The sequence below is a fragment of the Megalops cyprinoides genome, chromosome 4 (assembly GCF_013368585.1).
Source record: "Megalops cyprinoides isolate fMegCyp1 chromosome 4, fMegCyp1.pri, whole genome shotgun sequence".
Taxonomy (NCBI): domain Eukaryota; kingdom Metazoa; phylum Chordata; class Actinopteri; order Elopiformes; family Megalopidae; genus Megalops; species Megalops cyprinoides.
In genome coordinates, this window is record NC_050586.1 from 1,882,108 (window position 1) to 1,902,821 (window position 20,714).

Genomic DNA, 20,714 nt, shown 5'->3' on the forward strand with positions numbered 1-20,714 from the left:
TAAGTTTTCACAGGAAGAATGACATCACCACAGTGTGTAAGGGGCTGACACGTCTTTGGGTGTGATCAATTGTGTCCAATCTGTTGCTATTAAAAAGATATTAATTGCAGTTAGTGATACTTGTCTCCATATAAGTACATTTAGGATTCATATCAATTCAATTCTCCTGACTGAGTGTGCTCTAGTTTGAATTTTGAAAAGCTTTGAGAAATTTACTGGACATTTTTCTTTTTTTGGTGATTTTGTTTATGATTTTTGCATAGACCAACCATGCCAACTGACACTGATACAATACTTCCCACCCATTATTTGCCAAAACTGTGATGAGAGTTCTCAGGTTTCACATAGCCACCATGAAGATTTTTTGCTTTATTTCCACCATCACTCAGCGTTTTCCAGTCCATGCTGGCTGAATGTTTGACTTGGAGACACCGCAGTCTGCAAGCATGAGGCTTAGCAGGCTGTGTGCTAACAGGGTTCTCTGGCACTCATCCTACCTCTCTGGGCCTGAATGGACACTGAGGATGTTCCACTCAGCGATGCTGTTAAGACAGCAGATGGATGCTTATGCAGACAATTTCAGGAAACATTGGAAATCACACAGCGTACATCGTTAAGGGGGTAACACACAGCTGCACGTTGTGTGTGTGTGTGCGTGTGTGTGTGTGTGTGTGTGCGCGCGTGCGTGTGTGTATGCGTGTGTGTATGCGTGTGGGTCTCTTTGTTCTCGTGCTGTCTCTTGAGGCTGTGGGATAATCCGCCACACGCTGCTGTTGGAGTAGCTGTTCCCGGGCCCATCTCAGCTGCTCCTCTAAGACAGAGGGTCTAGACAGTGATCCACTTCTGCCATCACTGTATTAATATTTATGGACAACCATGCAGTGTAAACACCAACACTGTTCCTCGAGTCCTGAGGGGACCTCATCCGGTTTTCTACTAGGCTGTTCATGGCAGCACAGTGGTTAGAGAAATGGCTGTGTAGCAGCAAGGTGGCTGGCCTGAATCATGCGCAAAGCATGTAAGCTGAATTCCTTCAGCAATTATCCCACTGTATAAACAGTTCATGTGTTAAATCATAATTCATGTCACAGTCATGCTCTCAGTATCTGCAACCCAAATACATATTGTTCTTCATAGAGAGGAGCCTGAAAGGCTGATGGGGGTGGATTTTGTCTTTGAAGTACACTCTATGGACAGGACACCAGTCAATCTCAGGGCCGGCGAATTGTGATTGGATGCCTTCCTGAGCTGTCAGCTGATTACTTTTCTCCATTCATATGGCTGTGAACTCTTAGCCAATATTATGAAAAATTAGTCTTACAGAAAATCAGTATTACCAAGAAAACCCTGTAACACATCAAGGATGTGAGACTGTCACACTTATCATTACAGACAGAAAGTGTAACAAGGCTGTAACAAACACTCTTATTAAAGTCTTCCATCAGTATTGTGTGCTGGTGAGATAATCATCTGCATTCACAGACCTTGTATGTTTAACTTCAGTTCAATTAAACTCACAGTGATAGTTTGTTTAATATTCAGAGGGCATCACAAAAATATGCATGTTAACATAAAAAAAAACAATTCTGTGGCCCAGACTGCATATTGTTGTAGTGTAATAAGCACGGTTGCCTACATTCTTAAGCGTGCAGACAGTGCTAATGGGCATATTATACAGTGCTGTATTGACATGCAGTATTGTTTTTACTTATTTAACTCTAGTTTCTGAAAATGTAAAGATTAGATTAAAATATTGAACACATCAATGTTTTTCTATTGAGAGACGTCCTGTACAACGATAAAGTTCTTTATAAACTTCATCTCCAGTACTAAAGTACACATTTTTGGTATTTTTCTCCTTCCATGGAGAACGAGCCAGTGACCTGAAATCACTGCTTTTTACAGTCAACTCCATCCAGCTTGATCTGAGATGGAGAACAGTGTTATAATGCTTCAGACATAAAGAGGTAAGCAATGATTGCTATGTTTACTTTTGCTGCTAATTGCTACAAATAGAGGCAGTAATTCAGATTTCAGATATTTAAATGGGACTCACGTATTCAGAGGGAGGCTCTATCACAGTGGGCCCTGTCAGAGGAAGCCTAATTTATTTCAAAAGGCTGATGAATAAGAAACTGCAATTATTTAATGAAATGAATTGTTTATTATTGCAAATACGATGGTGTAATGTTGAAATGTATTCATTGTTCGAAAGGTGTTTCGTCAAAATAATGAATGAATGGGCCTATTTAAAAAAAGTAAGTGTATTCAAGTATACATGTTTCCACAGCATTGATTTTTTATTAATGATGACTTAATCCTACGCTTATTCCAAAATGATTACTTTTTACAGTATTAATGTTTTAATATTTTTTTTTACAGGAAGCATGGCAAATTTTGTGAAAAAGGATATAGGAGTCGTTTAACACCCACAAAACAGTTTTCTCCGACCATTGTTCCTGTTGCTCAATTTGCATTCCAGCCATGGCTCTCTGTTATACCACTGCTATATTGTCTAATAGGTAAATGGAATTTCTGTAAACTGTTTTAATATCATTGTGCATTAAAAGTCATTGTTGAACTTAAAACTTATGTAGCTAACTAGCTTCTTCACAAGCTAGCTAGCTAAAGCTACATAAAGCAAAAGATACCAGAGTAAAAGGAGAAGAAAGCTGGTGATAGACAAACATTGCTGCACAATATATCCTTCTTCAAGCTTCTCTTGTTGTTCTGGAAAGCATACGAAGCATCATTTTATTTCTTTATAGCAGCTGAAATAATGCACCTTACCTGTTATTTAACACCTGGCTGAATTCCTGTGATCTTGCTGAGAGCTCTGTAATAACACTTTTGCTTCTCTTTGGAACAATGTATTTTTTTCTTTTTCTCCTCCGAGAGAGGTAGGATTCAAATTTAAATATATTTATGTACCACGTGACTACCGTCATAACTTTTAATACCCTCATAACATCTGCAACACACTTTCAATTATCCAGAAAAAGATTTTGTTAAGTTTTAGTCATACTTGGAGCAGGGCTGCAGAAGTTCATTACAAACACCTCTAACAAAAGAGCAGTTAATGACTCAATACTGCCGAGACCAGGCGCTATCAATCACACGGAACTTCCGACACGAAGGAAATTAACAATACACAGCTGATTCCGTGGATTGATGAACTCAGTCATTTAGCCAGTTCCTAATTAGTCATTGCTGACTTTGATAAAATGTGACGTCTGAGTGCTATTCTTGGCTATTGTGTACTGTACTGTACATATGAAGGAGAAGACAATACCAATCTGAACAAAAGACATGGGTTTCAGTGCACCTCTGATTTAAATTCCGAAGAGTTGGACTGGTTTTAAAAGCACTTTGAACTGAGGGTCGAGAGATGTTTTTTTTTATGTCAGAACCATAAAGTAATAATTTGAAGAGCACCAAACAAGAACACGAAACAAAAGAACCACTTAGAAATCATACCTCCTCCATCCAAACATATCATTTACACACACATGCTCAGTTTTTTTACACAAAATTTTGTGTTAAATGTGTTGTTGATTTAAATTTAACTTTAAATTTAGCTTATCCTACTGATTGGGAAAGGACCAAGGGTTTACCCTGTGGGTTGCCCAGTAATTCTGAATATTATCTTGAATGATACACAGTAGGCTAAATCTGGTATATGAACGTCTTCTGAGGAAAGGAAATCAATGGGTTAATTAATTTCAATGGATTACCTATGTAAGACATCTTGTTTTAGCATATTTGCAAATGCATGTGATATTCATATTAAAGTCGTTTAGAAATCAAGGATTCAAACTTATTGTTCCACATGCAGTCATGGTCATTTCCAGCAGAATAATTCAATATTGTGAACTGTAAATACAAATGAATGAGTGGACATAGGTACCTTGGTACAGTGACCATAGCCATGCTCTCAAACAAGCTATGCGAAAACTCAAAAGAAAATGGCACTCCACCAAATTACAAGTTTTTTTTCCTGGCGTGGAAAGAAAGTCTCCTAACCTATAAGCATGCCCTCATAGCTGCCAGATCCAAATATTTCTCTACCCTTATAGAGAAAAACAAGGAAAATCCTAGGTATCTGTTTAGCGCTGTTGCCAGATTAATTAAGAGTCCTGCATTACTTAACCCTAACATGCCAGCAATTTATAGTAGTGATGACTTTATGAACTTCTTTGATAGCAAAATCATGAAGATAAGAGGCACAATACAAAAATTTTCATCGTCTTCTGCCTCCTGCCTGGCCAGTCCCACCCCAGACAATGTGGGTATGTCTATTAGGCCTGCCTCATGCCTTGACTCTTTTATACCCATTGAATTTAGCGACTTTTCTTCCTTTATCAATAAATCTAAAAACTCTACCAGCCAACTAGACCCCATACCAACCGGCTACCTAAAATAGCTACTACCTGCAATTGGCACACCATTATTAAATCTTATCAATGCCTCCCTTACATCTGGGCACATAGCAGTTATAAAGCCTGTTCTGAAGAAGCCCAATCTAGATCCCAGTGACCTGTCAAACTATAGGCCCATCTCGAATCTTCCATTCCTCTCAAAAATCCTGGAAAAAGCAACTCTGTGCATTTTTACACTAACAACATTTTGGAGGTCTTTCAGTCTGGGTTTAGACCTCATCATAGTACGGAAACCGCTCTTCTGAAAGTGCTCAACAATCTACTCTCCTGTGACAATGGCTGTATCTCTCTTCTTGTGCTACTAGACTTAAGTGCAGCCTTTGATACCATCGATTATCGTATCCTCCTCGACCGCCGCGAAAACCTGGTTGGCATAAGCGGACAGGCTCTGTCTTGGTTTAGGTCCTATCTATCAGAACAATATCAGTCTGTCTCCATTAACAATGAATCTTCAGCTCGTTCCAGAGTAAGATATGGTATACCTCAAGGATCTGTGCTTGGGCCTCTGCTCTTCTCCTTATACATGTTGCCTCTTGGCGATATCATCCTTAAACATGGCATTAGCTTCCATGGTTATGCGGATGACACTCAGTAATACATATCAGTCAAACCTGATGTCCCTCTGAATATATCAAACATGGAGGCCTGCCTAACAGATGTAAAGAATTGGATGGCCCGAAATTTTCTCCTCCTTAACCCAGAAGAAACTGAAATATTGGTTGTTGGCCAAAATTCACTCAGGAGCAAATTCACTCATTTTACACTAGACCTTGATGTTGTCTCCCTTGCCTCAAGTGCAGCTATCAAAGACCTTGGTGTCGTTATTAATCCTGAGCTCTCTTTTGAAACACATATAACTAACACCTCTAGGACAGCTTTCTTTCATTTGAGAAACATAGCCAAAATCAGGAAAAATCGTATTAATTAATGACGCTGAAAAGCTAATCCACACCTTTGTAACATCCAGATTAGACTACTCTAATGGCCTCTTGTCAGGATGTGCATATGTCTCACTAAAACCCCTTCAGCTGGTACAAAATGCAGGTGCTTATATCTTAACTAGAACTAAATGCTTTGAGCACATTACCAGTTCTAGCATCTCTCCATTAGCTACCCATTAGATACCAGATTGATTTTAAAATATTCTTACTCACATTTAAGGCTTTAAATGGGCCCCTCCGTATCTTAAGGACCCATTCTTTACCCATACCTTCCACAAAGAGCCCTTCATTCCCAAAATGCTGGGCTTCTCATCTTTTCCTATCGAGCCCCTCTTCTGTGGAACAGCTTACCTACCAAGGTTCGGGGAGCAGACTCTCTCTCCACCTTTAAATCAAGGCTCAAAACATATCTGTACAGTAAATCCTTCATCTGAGGGACATGGCCTGGTGCTGGCGTGGATCATAGAGCCTCTGGTGGACTAAGTGGTCATTGCTGTCACTTTATCATGGTATGGACTCTGTGCATGATCTGGTTGTTGACTGCCTTAGGGTCGCCCTCATGACTATGCCGGTCCCTTGCCTCCTGTCCCCTAGGTATACTGCCATAATGTTAGTCTGCCGGGGTTTTTTCCTTGTTGCACACTGGCATCTTTTTCCCTGCCCCTCTTCTCCTGCCTCTCTGCTGTACATTCCTGCCATTCTTATCATCCAACTCAAGCACCACTTCGGGACCCCCAAGCTCAGCTTCCTCACCATCATTCCTGTGGAGCCCTCCATGTACCAATAACTGGACCCTCGAGGACTACATGCCATGCATATTCTGCTGTATAACTTTTTTAAGATTTAAGATTCACAAGACTGTTTTATGCACCGTATATTGCTGTGTCTTACTACCTACCTGTTTCACCATTCTTAAGTGCTGTTAAGAACTTCTTAGGAAATTCTTTACTACTCTATTTGTCCACCCAGTGCCAGCCAGAAGCAGATGGGCTCCCCCTCTGACCCGGGTTCTGCTCAAGGTTTCTTCCTATTAGTCAGGGAGTTTTTCCTTGCCACTGTCACCTTCGGCTTGCTCTGAGGGGGTATCAGGCCTGAAATACCAATGTAAAGCTGCTTTGTGACAACTCAGCTTTATTTATATAGCACTAAAAAGTGCTATATAAATAAACTGAATTTAATTGAATTGAGCATAGAGAGTATTAATTCATATTTATCAAAGAAATATTCAATACCATATAATTTTAATATGGCTTCAGTTCAAAACTTTTCCATCATACCTCTGGTGTATGTCACTTAACTTTGTCAGAAACCTCAGATACACCAATAACAAATGGAACCAGGCCCTGGACCCATAGATATAATGTAAATATACATTCAAGTGGTTCAGTGCCAGTGAGTTTATCTTCTAAGTGGCAATGTACTGGAGTTGCAGGGTTAAGTATGATTTAGTAGTAATATTAGAGGACCCCCCAGAGCTAGAGGGAGATACATATGGCCATTCAGAAAAATGCTCAGTGAACCCACTATAGATTCGTTCATTCACAGGTAGATTGATTGAGAATAGGTGCTCTATCTCTGAAGGTAGCCTCTTAGTGTGCTGTGTAGCCATTTCTTTAAACAGTCATAAATCTGAGGGAAACACATGCACCAACAAACATCTTGAGGTCCAGGAGCAGCTAGATACCAAAACTGATAATTCTGTGTGTGTGTGTGTGTGTGTGTGTGTGTGTGTGTGTGTGTTTGTGTGTGTGTGCTTGTGTGAACGTGTGTGTGCAGTATGCACCCATGCACACTAGCACAAATTTAACATCATGGGCATATAGGCTAATCAATAGTGTAAAGGCTATAACAAAAAGCTGCACATATTGAAAGTGTAAATAGTGCATGACGCAAATGGAGGGCCAGATTCAGACAGCAGTTATCTACGGTGCGTTTTGTGTGTGTGTGCATGGGTCTTTTTCCTGGGAAGCTCCATTAGCAGCACAGCATACACCGGCAATGGTAGAGGCCCGGGATACTTCGCACACATCCCCCAAACACTCTGGCATGCCGCCTGTTTCTGTCAGGCCCAGTCAAGCACTGCCTCCATAAAAAGCTTATGAAAGAGACAGAAATCACTTAGAAGGCTGGTGAAATGTTCGAAGGCCAGACAGCCTTATTGAGCCCATTCAAAGGTCTATGTCATTGCCAAAAAATAGAAAAAAAACAGTGGGCCAAATTAATGAGGCCTTTTTAGGATAGCCTTCATAATGTGTTGCTGTGCAAACTACACACCAATGACATAATGAATACAAATTGGGTTTAGACAAATTTGCCAACTACTCAAGTGAGCATTCACACTGTGGCCTGTTCCAGAGTTGCACAATGTAAATGAAATTGGAGGCGTCTAAAACCGATCTGAGTTTCTGAACTGTACTCTCTGATCTTCAAGTTGTGGTGTTGTATGATGCTATTTTCTACCACTGTGTGGACTATATAGTACAGTTAACAAACCTACCCTTTAAACCCAAACTGTGCGCACTAAACATTCAGCAAACCTGGCCCTCCGGCTCAAACTGTGAGAATATTCATTCAACCAGCCTGGCCTCCAGCCTCAGAGCAGCTCAGTATGTTTTTTCATTCATGCAAATTTAGACCAATCCTAACACAGCAGCTGTAGCACAGCCCAGCACAGTTTGCTGCCGGTAGTAAAGCACTTATCGTTACATCAGTGCAGTACTGAAGCCTTGAGTTCCTCCCTCATAGTCCCTTATAGACCAGGTTTCAAAAAGCTCAACAATCACAGACGGTGGTCATGGGAGTGAATTGTACAATGGCTGATTTGTGTCTTTGTGTTTGAGACTGTAGCCTGAAATGGGATTTGTACTCTGCTGTTGCAATGCCTAGAACATCTGCTGTCTACATAACAAAGGGCAACGCAGCTCAAGTGTGTGTGTGTGGAATGGAAGTCATTTTCAGAATAAGAGCATGGAGAGGGTATTCCAGAATAAGAGCATGGGGAGAGTACTGCAGAATAAGAGCATGGGGAGAGTATTTCAGAATAAGAGAAGACTGAGATCAATCATATCTGAAAGCTTCAGAACAAGTGTATATGTTTTAAGTGAATGGTAGACAGAGAGAGGGAAACAGACAATTAAAGGTATGGTTAACATATGTATTTGCTGTGGTATTATCTAGAAAATACAAACTTTACAGGAAAATAATCCATTTGAGCCTAATTCTGTCACACATACACGCATTACACAGTGAAGACTTGCAGTTGCCTCTGAGTAAGTATTTCTTGATTTCTTGAGCATTACTGCTCACTTTTAAATGCCGGTTTCTTTGAGGTGAGGGGAGTGCATACATTTCCCTTGTGTTTCTGTAACACAGCAACCTTCTGCTTTGTTTTAAACACCCTGATCTGTCAGATCATAACTGATCTGACAGATCAGTTATGATCTGTCAGAGCTCATATAGTGTACCTCAATGTCACCTTTTAAAATATACCTTTACCTTTATTTTATATATCTCCCACTCTTTCTCACTGGTTCAGCAACCAATTCTCTCTCAATACCAAGCTGCATTTTCTCTCTCTCTCTCTCCCTCATCGATTTGTTTCTGCTCCTGCGTGTATGATTTGAAATGCACACAGAGCAAATGCACAGTTCTGCTTTACAATCATTCATAAATCACACTGCTCAGCAGCTAAGCAGCTAAGCCCAGCAGAGCACTACACCAAGGCCTCACAGTACAGAGGAGGAGGCCCAACTCGCAGGTCTCATTTCACTGTCACTGTCTCCACAGTTTAACTCCCCATTTTAGTTCAATCAGAAGGAGCCGCACTCAGGGAGATGCATCTCCCGCTGTGCATCGCTGTTGTGCACACAGTGAAATTCATAATTCATGCAAGAGTGAGCCAAGCAGCACAGGAAGTGGTGAAATCCCAGTCGGTCGCTGGAATGGAACAGCACCACTCAGAAAGGTATTTAAAGTGTATCTGCCTTGGACAGGCGCAGGTATGGATCAGTTGCATTGCAAATTGCCTCTCTCTCTCTCTGCAGGGATTTTTGCACACCCTTAAAGCTGACCTAGGTAAGTGTGCTGAGAATAGCTACACCTCTTTTATATGGTCCTGTCTTTTCACTGACACAAGGAGCCAGCTCACACCGATTAAATCTCAGATTAGAATCAGGCTGAAGAAAAAAACAAACAGAACATGATTATTTTAGATTTGTCAGACTGAATCATTAGAGGCTGTTTTTTTTAGCTGTTGCTTTTTTTTTTTTTTTAGACACATCTGTTATGGGTTCAATTCCATGGGCCTGTCAGTCTGTCTCACCATTATAGTCCACATTTACAAACTAGCCCTTAATTACATGTCCAACAGTGAGCGAGGCTGTCAGGGGTGCTATTGGGAGAGGGAATAAAAACATGTTGATCTCTCTCCAGCTCTGTCTTTAACCTCCATCTGTGTCACAGAGAGCACCCGCTGACCTGTCTCCAATTAAAGTCTGCTATAGCCAAACGGATACTATGACATTTAGCTGTCTCCCATTGAAAAAAATGAGCCCTATAATTGGTGCAATGTGTGCCCTCAGCCACAGAAATCAAGTGGTGACGGAAGGGAGCCGGACTGCAGTGTCATTCATTGGCTGATTTCCGTTGTTTGTGCTGTTTCTTGCTTTTGCATTTTATCCCTCCAGAATAAAACACATTTTTTACTTTGCCCTGAATCACTCCGAAGCATTGAAAGACTGTCACTGAATCAAACCATGAGGCGAATTGTGATTTATGTACCAAATTTATTTACCAAATTGAGTGTGATTTTTTTTAAAATCAACATCATGAATAAATGGGCGATTAAAAGTAATGAAAAAGGTGTTTTAGAAAGAAAGTGTCATCATTGCTCTGACTCTCCCGGAATAATGTCACAGCACACTGTGGTTTGATTTGGTCTGTGGTCTGTGACATGCTGATTATGCTCTTCTGTTGTACAGATAAATCCACGACATCATAGCCTTCACTGAAGGCGAATGGCCCAGAAGGGCAGGGGGAAACAGGCAGGTGTGTGAAGGGAAGGGCAGGGAGAAACAGGCAGTTTTAAAAAGAGCCAGACAGCGACTAACAGGTATGTATATAAACACGGATATAGGTGATAAGACAGCTGACCTTTCCTGCTGCTTTTCTGAAATGTGATTACTGCCACGGCCTCTGTCCTGCTCTCTCCATCCAGGGGTTATTGTCGCTTTCCATACAGTGGCAGTGAGGATCTGTCATGTGCAGTTACTCAATTTACTTCTCTTTTATATCAGCTTTTTCTCTTAAACTGAGGACACACAGTCTACACCACTCTGACTGCATATCTTCACTGCTCTCGCTGCATCATATCTACACGGCTCTCAGTGCGTCATATCTGCACTGCTCTCACTGCGTCATATCAACACTGCTCTCACTGCATCATATCAACACTGCTCTCGCTGCGTCATATCAACGCTGCTCTCACTGCGTCATATCTTCACTGCTCTCACTGCGTCATATCTGCACCGCTCTCACTGCGTTACACATACATCACACACTGCATCATATCCACTCCACTCTCACTACGTTACATCTAAACTACTTTCACTGTGTTACACCGAAATCACTCTGACTGCGTCGTATTCATACCACTTTCAATGCATTGCATCTACACCTCTCTCAGGTAGCCACCAGCAGCATCGTGTTATGTCTACGCACCTGCACTCTCTCCAGTGTGTAACTGCCACTGTGCATGTATGTTTTCACTCCTGTCTTCCTGCAGTAGGTGGCTGGGGTGATACCCAGCCATTGAAGCTGCCATTTCTCACCCTGTGCTTGGACTTTCATTTACAGATAAGGGTTGTGGATAGCCTAGAGCAGACATCACTGTAAAAATTATGCTTTCCCTTAATTAATTTCAACTTGTAGCCACTACAGTATAATTTAATTAATTGTGTTAATTAATTGACTCCTGTTGAGGTTGATAAGCTATCAATGTGTTATACCACCACTGGGAACAGGCTTGCCCATCAATGAGGGGTATAATGACCCAGCCTGGTTCCAGCTCTGCAGTGGGAAAGAGATGTAATGACCCAGCCTGGTTCCAGCTCTGCAGTGGGAAAGAGATGTAATGACCCAGCCTGGTTCCAGCTCTACAGTGGGAAAGGGGTATAATGAGCCAGCCTGGTTCCAGCTCTACAGTGGGAAAGAGATGTAATGAGCCAGCCTGGAAAAGGGTTAAAAATTAGCCAGCCTGGTTCTAGCTCTGCAGCAGAAAGGGGGTGTAGTAGACAACCCAGTTAAATAAGCAAAGCATTTGCAAGTTAAAGTTATTATTATTATGTTGAAAATAAAGTGTTGCATGAGAATCTACCCAGGTACCTCTGCCTTGTACAAAGACATATTTTTACTTGAAATTGACAGGCTTTTTGAAAAAAAAAAAAAAAAGCTGGAAAAAAAATTGTTTCTGAATGCTGTGATTGGCTGAGTAGTGTTACCATGGAAATGTCAACTTACACCATCAGTCTCATTCCACCCAATATGTGTGTTCCAGGACTGTGCTGTTGCAGAAGGCAATATCACACACTCTCGCGGTAGAGCTGCTCACAGAATCCAGAAATTCCCACATAGAAACCTCTGGATAAGAGGAATCAAAACTTTACTGAGTGGAAAATCAATATCAATGGTGATGAGAATCTCTGGAAGCAAACACCTTCACCAATTTGAATCACAGATAATTCTGAGAAATTTCATGTCCAATTATACATCACTGCTCTTCTCAAGAAGGATACGTTTGTCATGTGAATGCCAGCACAGACTGCTTCTGATCTTTCACACACACACACACACACAGACACACACACTCACACACACACAAACACTGCACACACACAGACACACACATACACACTCACACACACACGCACACACACACACACACACACACACACACGCACACACACCACACACCACACACACACACAAACACCGCACACACACAGACACACACACACACACTCACACACACACACAAACACACACACACACACACAGCTGATGTGTTATATTTGATCTCTTGGTGGAGAACAGCACGTTTAAATCCAGTTGGGTGCAGGCACTGCATCAGTCTATTGCCGTTAGCAGTGTAGCATCTGCCGCACTGTTCCTAAGCAGCTCTGGGTGAGTGAGAGGCCTGGCTTTTTAATAATGTACAGAAAGGGACCTGTCACTGTCCCAATGTTTGAATTCAAGTTCAGGGGGAAAAAAAGATCTAATCTACAGAATCTACAACACACAGGGAGGGCCCCAGCACACAGAGTCCATTTCCAAACTCTCAAAAGCAGAAATGTACTTTGCGATGAGTCAATTTGGAACAGAAGAGAGAAAAATAAATAAATGTGGACTAAAACACATTTGCTTACATATCTTCTTCAGATGCATCATATATGCATTGGATTGTGCACTTTGAAAGTATTGTATGTAAATATATTTAGAATTTTCTCTTTTTGTGTCAATCCATTTCGATTCAATGAAAGCCAAGACACAAGAAATCATTTCAAGTATCCATTTTAATTTTTTGTTGTTGCACCATTGACAGAAATACAGTGATATGGCACTTTTTTTCAGCTTGGTTGTTATTTTCTTGCGTTGTCTGTGAGCTCACGGTGAGAGGGTGGATATGTGATAACATTATAACAGGCTCTGCCCTACGAAGGAGGGTCATTCGCTCTGATACGGCGTGTTTCTGCATTCTGCGAGTCAATTTACCACACACTCAATACACCCACACCTGCGCATGTCCTTCTGTCCTACTCTGGGGGAAATCTAAATTACCATTGCACCCTTCCTGCCACTCTATCTAGCATCTCAGAGAGAAAGAGAGATGATGAGAGAGAAGAAGGAGAGCTGGGGTGAGAGAGATGGAGGGAGAGAGAGCGAGTGGGAGAGAGAGTCAGGGACACGGAGAGAGATGGAGAGATGGTGAGAGACAGATGGAAAGAGGGAGGGCGGGAGAGAGAGAGAGAGAGAGAGAGAGACAGGCGGGAGATGGCTAGGGCAGCTGTGGTGGCCTGCCAGCTTTGTAACGATGGAACATCTGCTTGGGAATGAATGCCAGCAGAATTAGTGTCATTTGCCGCCACGGTTTGACACGGTGTGTAATAAATGTCTGCTGATCGAAGGGCCGAAAAGCACGAGCGAGAGTCCAGCAGATGTGCGGCGCGCTGAAATAATGACGACCACCGTGCCAGTCAAACTCACACACATGTGCATCTACATACACAAACACAAATACGTATACCTACCTACAAACACACACACACACACACACACACACACACACACACACACACACACACACACACACACACACACACACTCACATGCACACACACACACACACTCACATGCACACACACACACACACACACACACACACACACACGCACACACACACATACACTCACATACACACACAGAGGCACACAAAAACACACGTACATACAAAGATTTACAAGTCAGTCTAAAAAAGTCACTCTACCCCTTACCAGTGGATGGACAGAATAAACGCAAATCAGATCGTTGTGGTCTGTAATACCCTGTGCTCTGTGGTCTGTTTCTTTCCCTGCATATTGGGTCTGTACACCGTAACGTAGACTATGCTACCGCATCCACGCTTGTACGGCGGGTAATGATCCCCACGCCCCGTTGTCCGTGTCCGTCAGACGGCCCCCCCTCCCGGGCGGGACCCGCGGCTGGCATGCGGAACGCACAGGCAGCTGCAGCGGTTAAAGAGGGAAGGAGGCCCTGCATCCCGCTGCGGGCTCTGCGCCGCCGCTCAGAGCTGCTCAGCGGGCACGTCGCATAATCTGACACGTCAATTAAATAATGCAGAGGAAGCGCGCAGCGGGACAGCGGCCCTCAAATATGCATATTCAAGCACCGTATTACCCATGTCAAAGACACGCTTCATACCAGACGCACTGTCCTTTGCTCCGCGGGAGCTGCTGAATAAGTCATACTTACAAAGTGAGACTTTTTAATCTGACCGACTCAACACAAAGCAGTGGCCATGAACTCCGACCCACAAATGATTGGACGCAGTCCCTACACTTTAGGATTTGAGAGCAATGATCCTGGAAGAGAAAAAAAAAAGATCAAAAAAGGATATGAAATCAATCATCACGTGACATTTTCACTTTGAGTGTTCTGAGTATGTATCAGTTTAATTGTGCATTACCCCTCTGGATTCCATCAACATTTCATCATAATTTTGATAAATGAATAAATGCAAGTGATCCCATTTTTGATTATTATTAATTTGAGCGGTCGCTCAACTTGCCAAACTAAGCTTTTGAAGACAAAAAAGTGAAACTTGCTTTTAATTATGAGAATAATTTAAATCCAAATGTTGATTGAGTCCTGGGGTTAGTCAGACACATTCACCAGTGTGAGTCAGTGTGAGCTTTTTCCTTCCCTGTGAGCGTTCTGTCTCCAACGCTCTATAATGAATGGAGAGAGCCAGGTCAGAAAACAAAGCATTTCATCACCTTAACATGATCAACATTAAAATTATTCAGGTATTGATAGCCCGGCAGTGCGACGAGCGTGGATATTAGCCCGATATTACACGCCTGGAGTTGATCAACAGCGACCTCACATTTTAAAGGGTGACGTGGACAGATTGAAATGTCAACCTCACACACGTTTGTTTGGGCGAGCGAAGCATACAGGTCCCTGAAGGCTTTAAGCTAATGAAGTATTTCAGCAAATCCAATACAATCCATTTACTTTACTGCTTCCTAGAAACACACATCATGCTTAATGTCAGCTTTAAAATGGCTCATATTAAATGACCTTAATCTGGTTCCCAGCGCTGGACAAAGTCTTGCTGCCGTTGTTGCTGGTGGATGCTGTTAAGTGGCAGAGGGGTGCTTTTTTCCACCACAAAAAAAGTCCAGTGACCTTTCCCTGAAATACGGCTGAAAATATGAGTGCAGATCCATACAGAAAGCACCCATAAACATATTGATGGGTTTTTAAATCGACTGGCGCTTAATGGGGTTTTGGCGAAGGGGCAAACACAGACGCGTGATTTATGTGGCTCGGGCTGTTTTCATAACTCACGCCCGTTCTGCTCACAGGATCATTGACAAGAAGCCACTGAGTAGAGGCTGTGATGACATCTGACGCCAATCGATGCCTGCTGTTAGCCAATCACGTGCGCGCTGCCCGCTGTTAGCCAATCACGTGCGCTCTGTATCGTGCAGGGAACTGCGTCTCGCAGACGGTGCAGTCTGGCAGCCTCAGCACGCATACGCGAGCGTGATTCAGGATGGCCGAGGAGTGGCGAAGACTCCATTGTTAATTTGGGTTTGCGTGAGGTTTGAAGGGCAATAATGAACAGGAGATAATGCAAATAATGCTGGAAGTCTGACATGCATATTCATATGAGTATTTTTGCTTGTTTGTTTGCTTGTCTTTTTTGTCATATTATTGGCATTTTCATGATGGACTAAACTACTACAGGGAAGAACATACAAGGAAAATAGACAATTTGATTTTGTTTACTTATATCTATAAGGATCATTTAAAGTTTGCTGAAACTTACCGTGTAAGTTGTAATATATTAAAACAATTCTCTGCCTTGTATTTTGCCAGATACAAAATCAAAAGATTATACAGACAGGTACTGTAGGGTGCTAACAGAGGCAAATAAAAGAGATGGACTCATACAGGTACTGGCTTCTGTTCTGAATGCATGCTTGGCCGTCCTCACGGGGGACTTTGACTCAGACTTTGTCGTTATGCCATGCGGGGTGGGGCCTGCTGGGGGGTGCAGGGAGTCGTGTGTGTGCAGGAGAGAACGTGCAGAGAAATGCAGCCTCATGGGGTTCGGATGGGAGAGGATCTGGGCATGACCAGCCCTGTGCAGGAAATCCAAAAAGTATTCCTCAACAGGCTAGTTTTCGTTTTTCTTCTTGGTACTAAGAGAGATACGTCTCGGAATCTCTCATAAGTTAAGGGGGAAGGTCAGGCCTTAAGAAACACCCTTACAGCATTTACAGCAGCTGTAATATTATTCTGATTGATGTCGAAGGCACTTGAACATGGTAACACACCTCACAGTTTACTGCGGAATTACTGGAAACACTCTCCCCCACTGTGAAATGCAGAGAAATCTACATGAAGCACCATCGTCCAAAAAGGATGAAAATTGTTTCTATTCAACATACTTAGGCAGTCTATGCTCCTGGAGTGAGTTTAGCCACGGAAGTAGTCAATACTTAGCGCTTTTTGTTTTCTTGTCTGGTTGACAAAGATTAACTAACAAATAGTTTATTGTAGAGAGGCAGCTGATTCTTACATAACTGCAATACATTATGCAACACCAATAAATGCTCCATCCCCCACATGTCAGGAGAAATGAGAGAAGTCAACATGATTCCTTTTCACCTTGTTAATAGAAAATATGGAAGCATATTTAGAAAAAAACAGCTGTTGTGTTAAACAATGGAATTAATGCCTGTCCAGCTGATGTTACGCAAGGAGTTATGAGTCGAAGCTATGAGATGAATGATCATCAAAAGAACATGGAGGAAAGTCAAGTCAATTTTTTATTGTTATTATTAAGTCATTTACATTAAATATTCAGACAATTAAAACATGTAAATGAGTCTCTTTGAGAGGCCGGAATTACAGTCCATTGGATGCTGTCCATTTCAATTCTCTCTGATGGCAAACGATGCAGGAATAAGGGATGCAGTAGGTCAGCCGGCTCTGGATAAACATGTCAGCACAGCCTGGCGAGGCTGGTGCTTAAGGCTGGCGTTTAAGGTCTCTGGCGGTTCGGAGAGGCGCGGGTGAAAGAGGGGGCTGCAGGGAAAGAGAAACAGAGGAAGGGGAGAGAGGCTCAGCAGACGCTTGGGAGACGCCACAGGCCCGATCCGGCTCACCCAGACAGGATGTGCTTTACGAAGGAGACGTAGTTGATGCAGCCGTTGGCGTCCTCCTGGCCGGCCATCAGGCGGTCCACCTCGTCCTCCGTCATCCTCTCACCCAGCGTGGCCAGGACGTGCCGAAGCTCCGCCCCCATGATGGTGCCGTTGCCCTCCTTATCGAAGACGCGCAGCCCCTCCACGAAGTCCTCGAAGTTGCCCTGGTCCTTGGAGCGGGAGATGTGCTGGAACATGGGCAGGAAGGTCTCGAAGTCCAGCATCTTAACGTTCATGTCCTCGGGACGCGGCTTCCCCAGGACCTTCAGCACGTCGGCGTTGGTGGGGTTCTGCCCCAGCGCCCGCATCACGTCCCCACACTGCCCGTAGGTGATCTTCATCTCGCCTGTGGGCGTGCGGTCGAACAGGGTGAACGCCTCCTTAAACTCCTCAATCTGGTCGGCGGTGAACTCCACCGTGATGCTCTTGGGGTCGAACTCCGGCTCTTTTGGGGGCTCCGGCTCGGGCTCTGGGGGTTTGGGGGCGGGGGCTGCCTCTTTCTTCGGCTCCGGCTTCTTGGGCTCTGGTTTCTTTGGTTCCACTTTCTTGGGGGCCATGCTGCTTGGCTCTGTATGTGTGTGTGTGAGTGTGTGTGTGTGTGTGTGTGAGTCTGAGGGCGGAGGAGGAGAGGGTGGAAGAGAGTAATGTGAAACAGATGTTGCGAGCCGTGCTTTTATACGGTCTGAGTGTCGGGGGGATATCAGCTCACTGAAGCCACGCTTTACCAGACTATAAAAGGAAGAACCTTGATATAGACCGGCCCGCTCCACACTCCACAAAGGAGAATTGTGATCAGCTGCTATCTCAAACTTGACAGGGTCCTTGCATACGCTTAGCAGCTCTCATACCAGCCACAGGCTCCCGAATGAGACCCAGCGCACAGCATTTTACACACATTTTTATTCTTATTGGTTATTTATTTATTTATGTATTTATTCATTATATAGGAGATATTGTAGCTATTGCTTCTTTCTCTCATTTGGAAGAATCCTCACAGTTTTGCACTTGTGAAGAAGGTCTGTTGTGAAATACTGTATTTTAAAAATGCAAAAGAGCAGCAACACTACAATAAAACCAAGATATACCCTTCCCCATACGATCAGATGAAGGAAAAAAGATTCTGAAAACAATAGAGTTACAATCAAGCCTGGCTTTTCTTAATTTTATTTTAATGTAAGTTTTAATTTGTTTAAATACAGATATTTTTCTGTGAACAGCCCATTTGAAAAAAAAATCAGCACAGGTATTTTAAAATTGATTGTTTGAAACAAATGATGTGACTACAGCCACTATCTAGATGTGACAACCGACATGAGCAATCCATTTCAGCTGAGCTGCTCACCACAGCAAGCCTCAAAAAGCTCTCCACAACCTTTGATAACCGCATGTGAAGTCAAGAAAGATCTGTGAAATACAACATCAATTTGCAGAACATTTTCAATCGAAATACATTTCTCATCAGATATGTATGACTTATAAATATTATATTCGGGAGCACTGGCGAGAGCACTATCACATACATCAAAGAAATGAATTCAATTGTTTTATAAAAAAAGGTAATAAAAAATGAGGGCTCTTCAGACGGAATGCATATCAATACACTTTGCTAACCTGTGTCTGGGGTGCATGGTTCAAACCAACAGCAAAATACTCCTGGATCCTGCCCTTTACAGCACCATTACTGTAAAAAAGAGATTTGAACCGGACCACCTCATCCAATGGGACACACAACACATGGATTCCATACATGTTTAAAATGTTATTGGGAAAAAACACTTTCACAATTTCCAGAGCCTTGATACAAAATGTTTACGGTCGCAGCAAAACAAACAGACCCAGAAAAAGCAGAGACACGGGTCAGCGGAGATGTGATGACAATCTTTGCAAAAAAGAAGACAGTACTGTGAGGTGCAATTATACAGTGTGGCGCATACTGACACGCTGAGAAACATAGCGGCTTCTCACTGATGCACCATCATGTGGAGGGTTAGCGGACATTTTTCACGAAGTGAGTACTCTCACCCTGTCAGGCGCTAATTCAAACGCACGTCTGAAGATGAGATCCACCTTAAAAACACACATTCCAGAGCCGGATGAATGTTTGCAAAGCTAACAGGAGCGAAGAGAGAGGGAGGGAGAGGCGCACTGAGCTGTCTGTCAGAACGCAAAGGCAGACGGTGCTGTCAGAGGGTGCGAAACATCAGACGAACCGTCGCACAGGAACGCCTCTCCTGTTCCTCTCCCGAACCGAAATCTCCCGGCAGTAACGAGATTCGCGACCCTTTTGTCATTCAGGGACTAAAGAACCTTTTCATTCCTTGACAGCGTAGAAGAAGATGAGTTGATCAAACTGACGTGCTGTAGATCTCAGAAAGTTAAATTTACTCTTCAGTAGCATCAATCGTGGTAACCGTAGCTAAGGGCCTGAGATCTACATGTGGTATCCTTATTCAAAATACATATCTGTGGGAGTATGGACAGGGCTTGAAAGCTGCATTTGGTTATTCATTGCAGAAAAGATATGCCTGTGTAAATGTGCAATTCATATATTGATATGCATATACAGTATGTTTGTAGGAATATGTGATCCATAGTGCAGCAATGTAAACGGTTCTTATAATACTGGGAAAACCAGATCAGTGTTGCCTTTGGTATTGCTGCAACTGAATATATTATGAATTAATAAAACTCTTAAATGAAACTTTATATAATGTTTATATAATCATAACCTCTATTCTTAGCAGACACTCTTGAACCACTAAAGGACTGCCTGTCGGGAGTTAATTTTATGAAAGAGTGGAGCGGAGACAGGTGCATATTACAGGGCACAGTTTCAAGTGCAAGCTGGCATTAGCATTAAGGCTAATGTTCACATAATTATTACCTCATCCAGAAAGATTTAGTTGACTGAAAGACTGATTGAGGTGAGGTGGGAGTTGGAACTGGACTATATTTCTGCTCGACTAACAAAATTCAGTTAGATTGTTTGTTTAAAAAGAATTGCTAAACTATTGTCTCAAATTGTCATTGTCAAACTAAACTATTCCAAACATAAATCTGTGAATGCCTGTCTTTATATATTCTTAGTTGGATTAGTGTATTATTTCTGCTCAAGGTTTCTTCCTATTAGTCAGGGAGTTTTTCCTTGCCACTGTTGCCTTTGGCTTGCTCTGAGGGAGTATCAGGCCGGGAATACCGATGTAAAGCTGCTTTGTGACAACTCATGTTGTAAAAAGCGCTTTACAAATTGTTATGTATTGGGCGATTCTAAATGATTATTCCTGCCGTCGTCTCCTTCATTTAACGCCACCCGACTTTACATCAATAAAACTGAATTGAAT

At 42.6% G+C, this 20,714-nt stretch overlaps 1 protein-coding gene across 1 annotated transcript; it reads right to left on the reverse strand.

The window, feature by feature from the left end:
* Positions 1 to 17,072: 17,072 nt before the first annotated feature.
* cmlc1 (cardiac myosin light chain-1) lies at positions 17,073 to 18,005 on the reverse strand. Its single transcript, XM_036526553.1, has one exon. The coding sequence runs from the start codon at positions 17,928 to 17,930 to the stop codon at positions 17,331 to 17,333; it is 600 nt and encodes a 199-aa protein (XP_036382446.1). The 5' UTR covers positions 17,931 to 18,005; the 3' UTR covers positions 17,073 to 17,330.
* Positions 18,006 to 20,714: the final 2,709 nt, after the last annotated feature.

Bases quoted from the DNA above. Each gene is read 5' to 3' on its own strand.
- cmlc1 (XM_036526553.1), bottom strand. From the start codon at position 17,930: ATGGCCCCCAAGAAAGTGGAACCAAAGAAACCAGAGCCCAAGAAGCCG.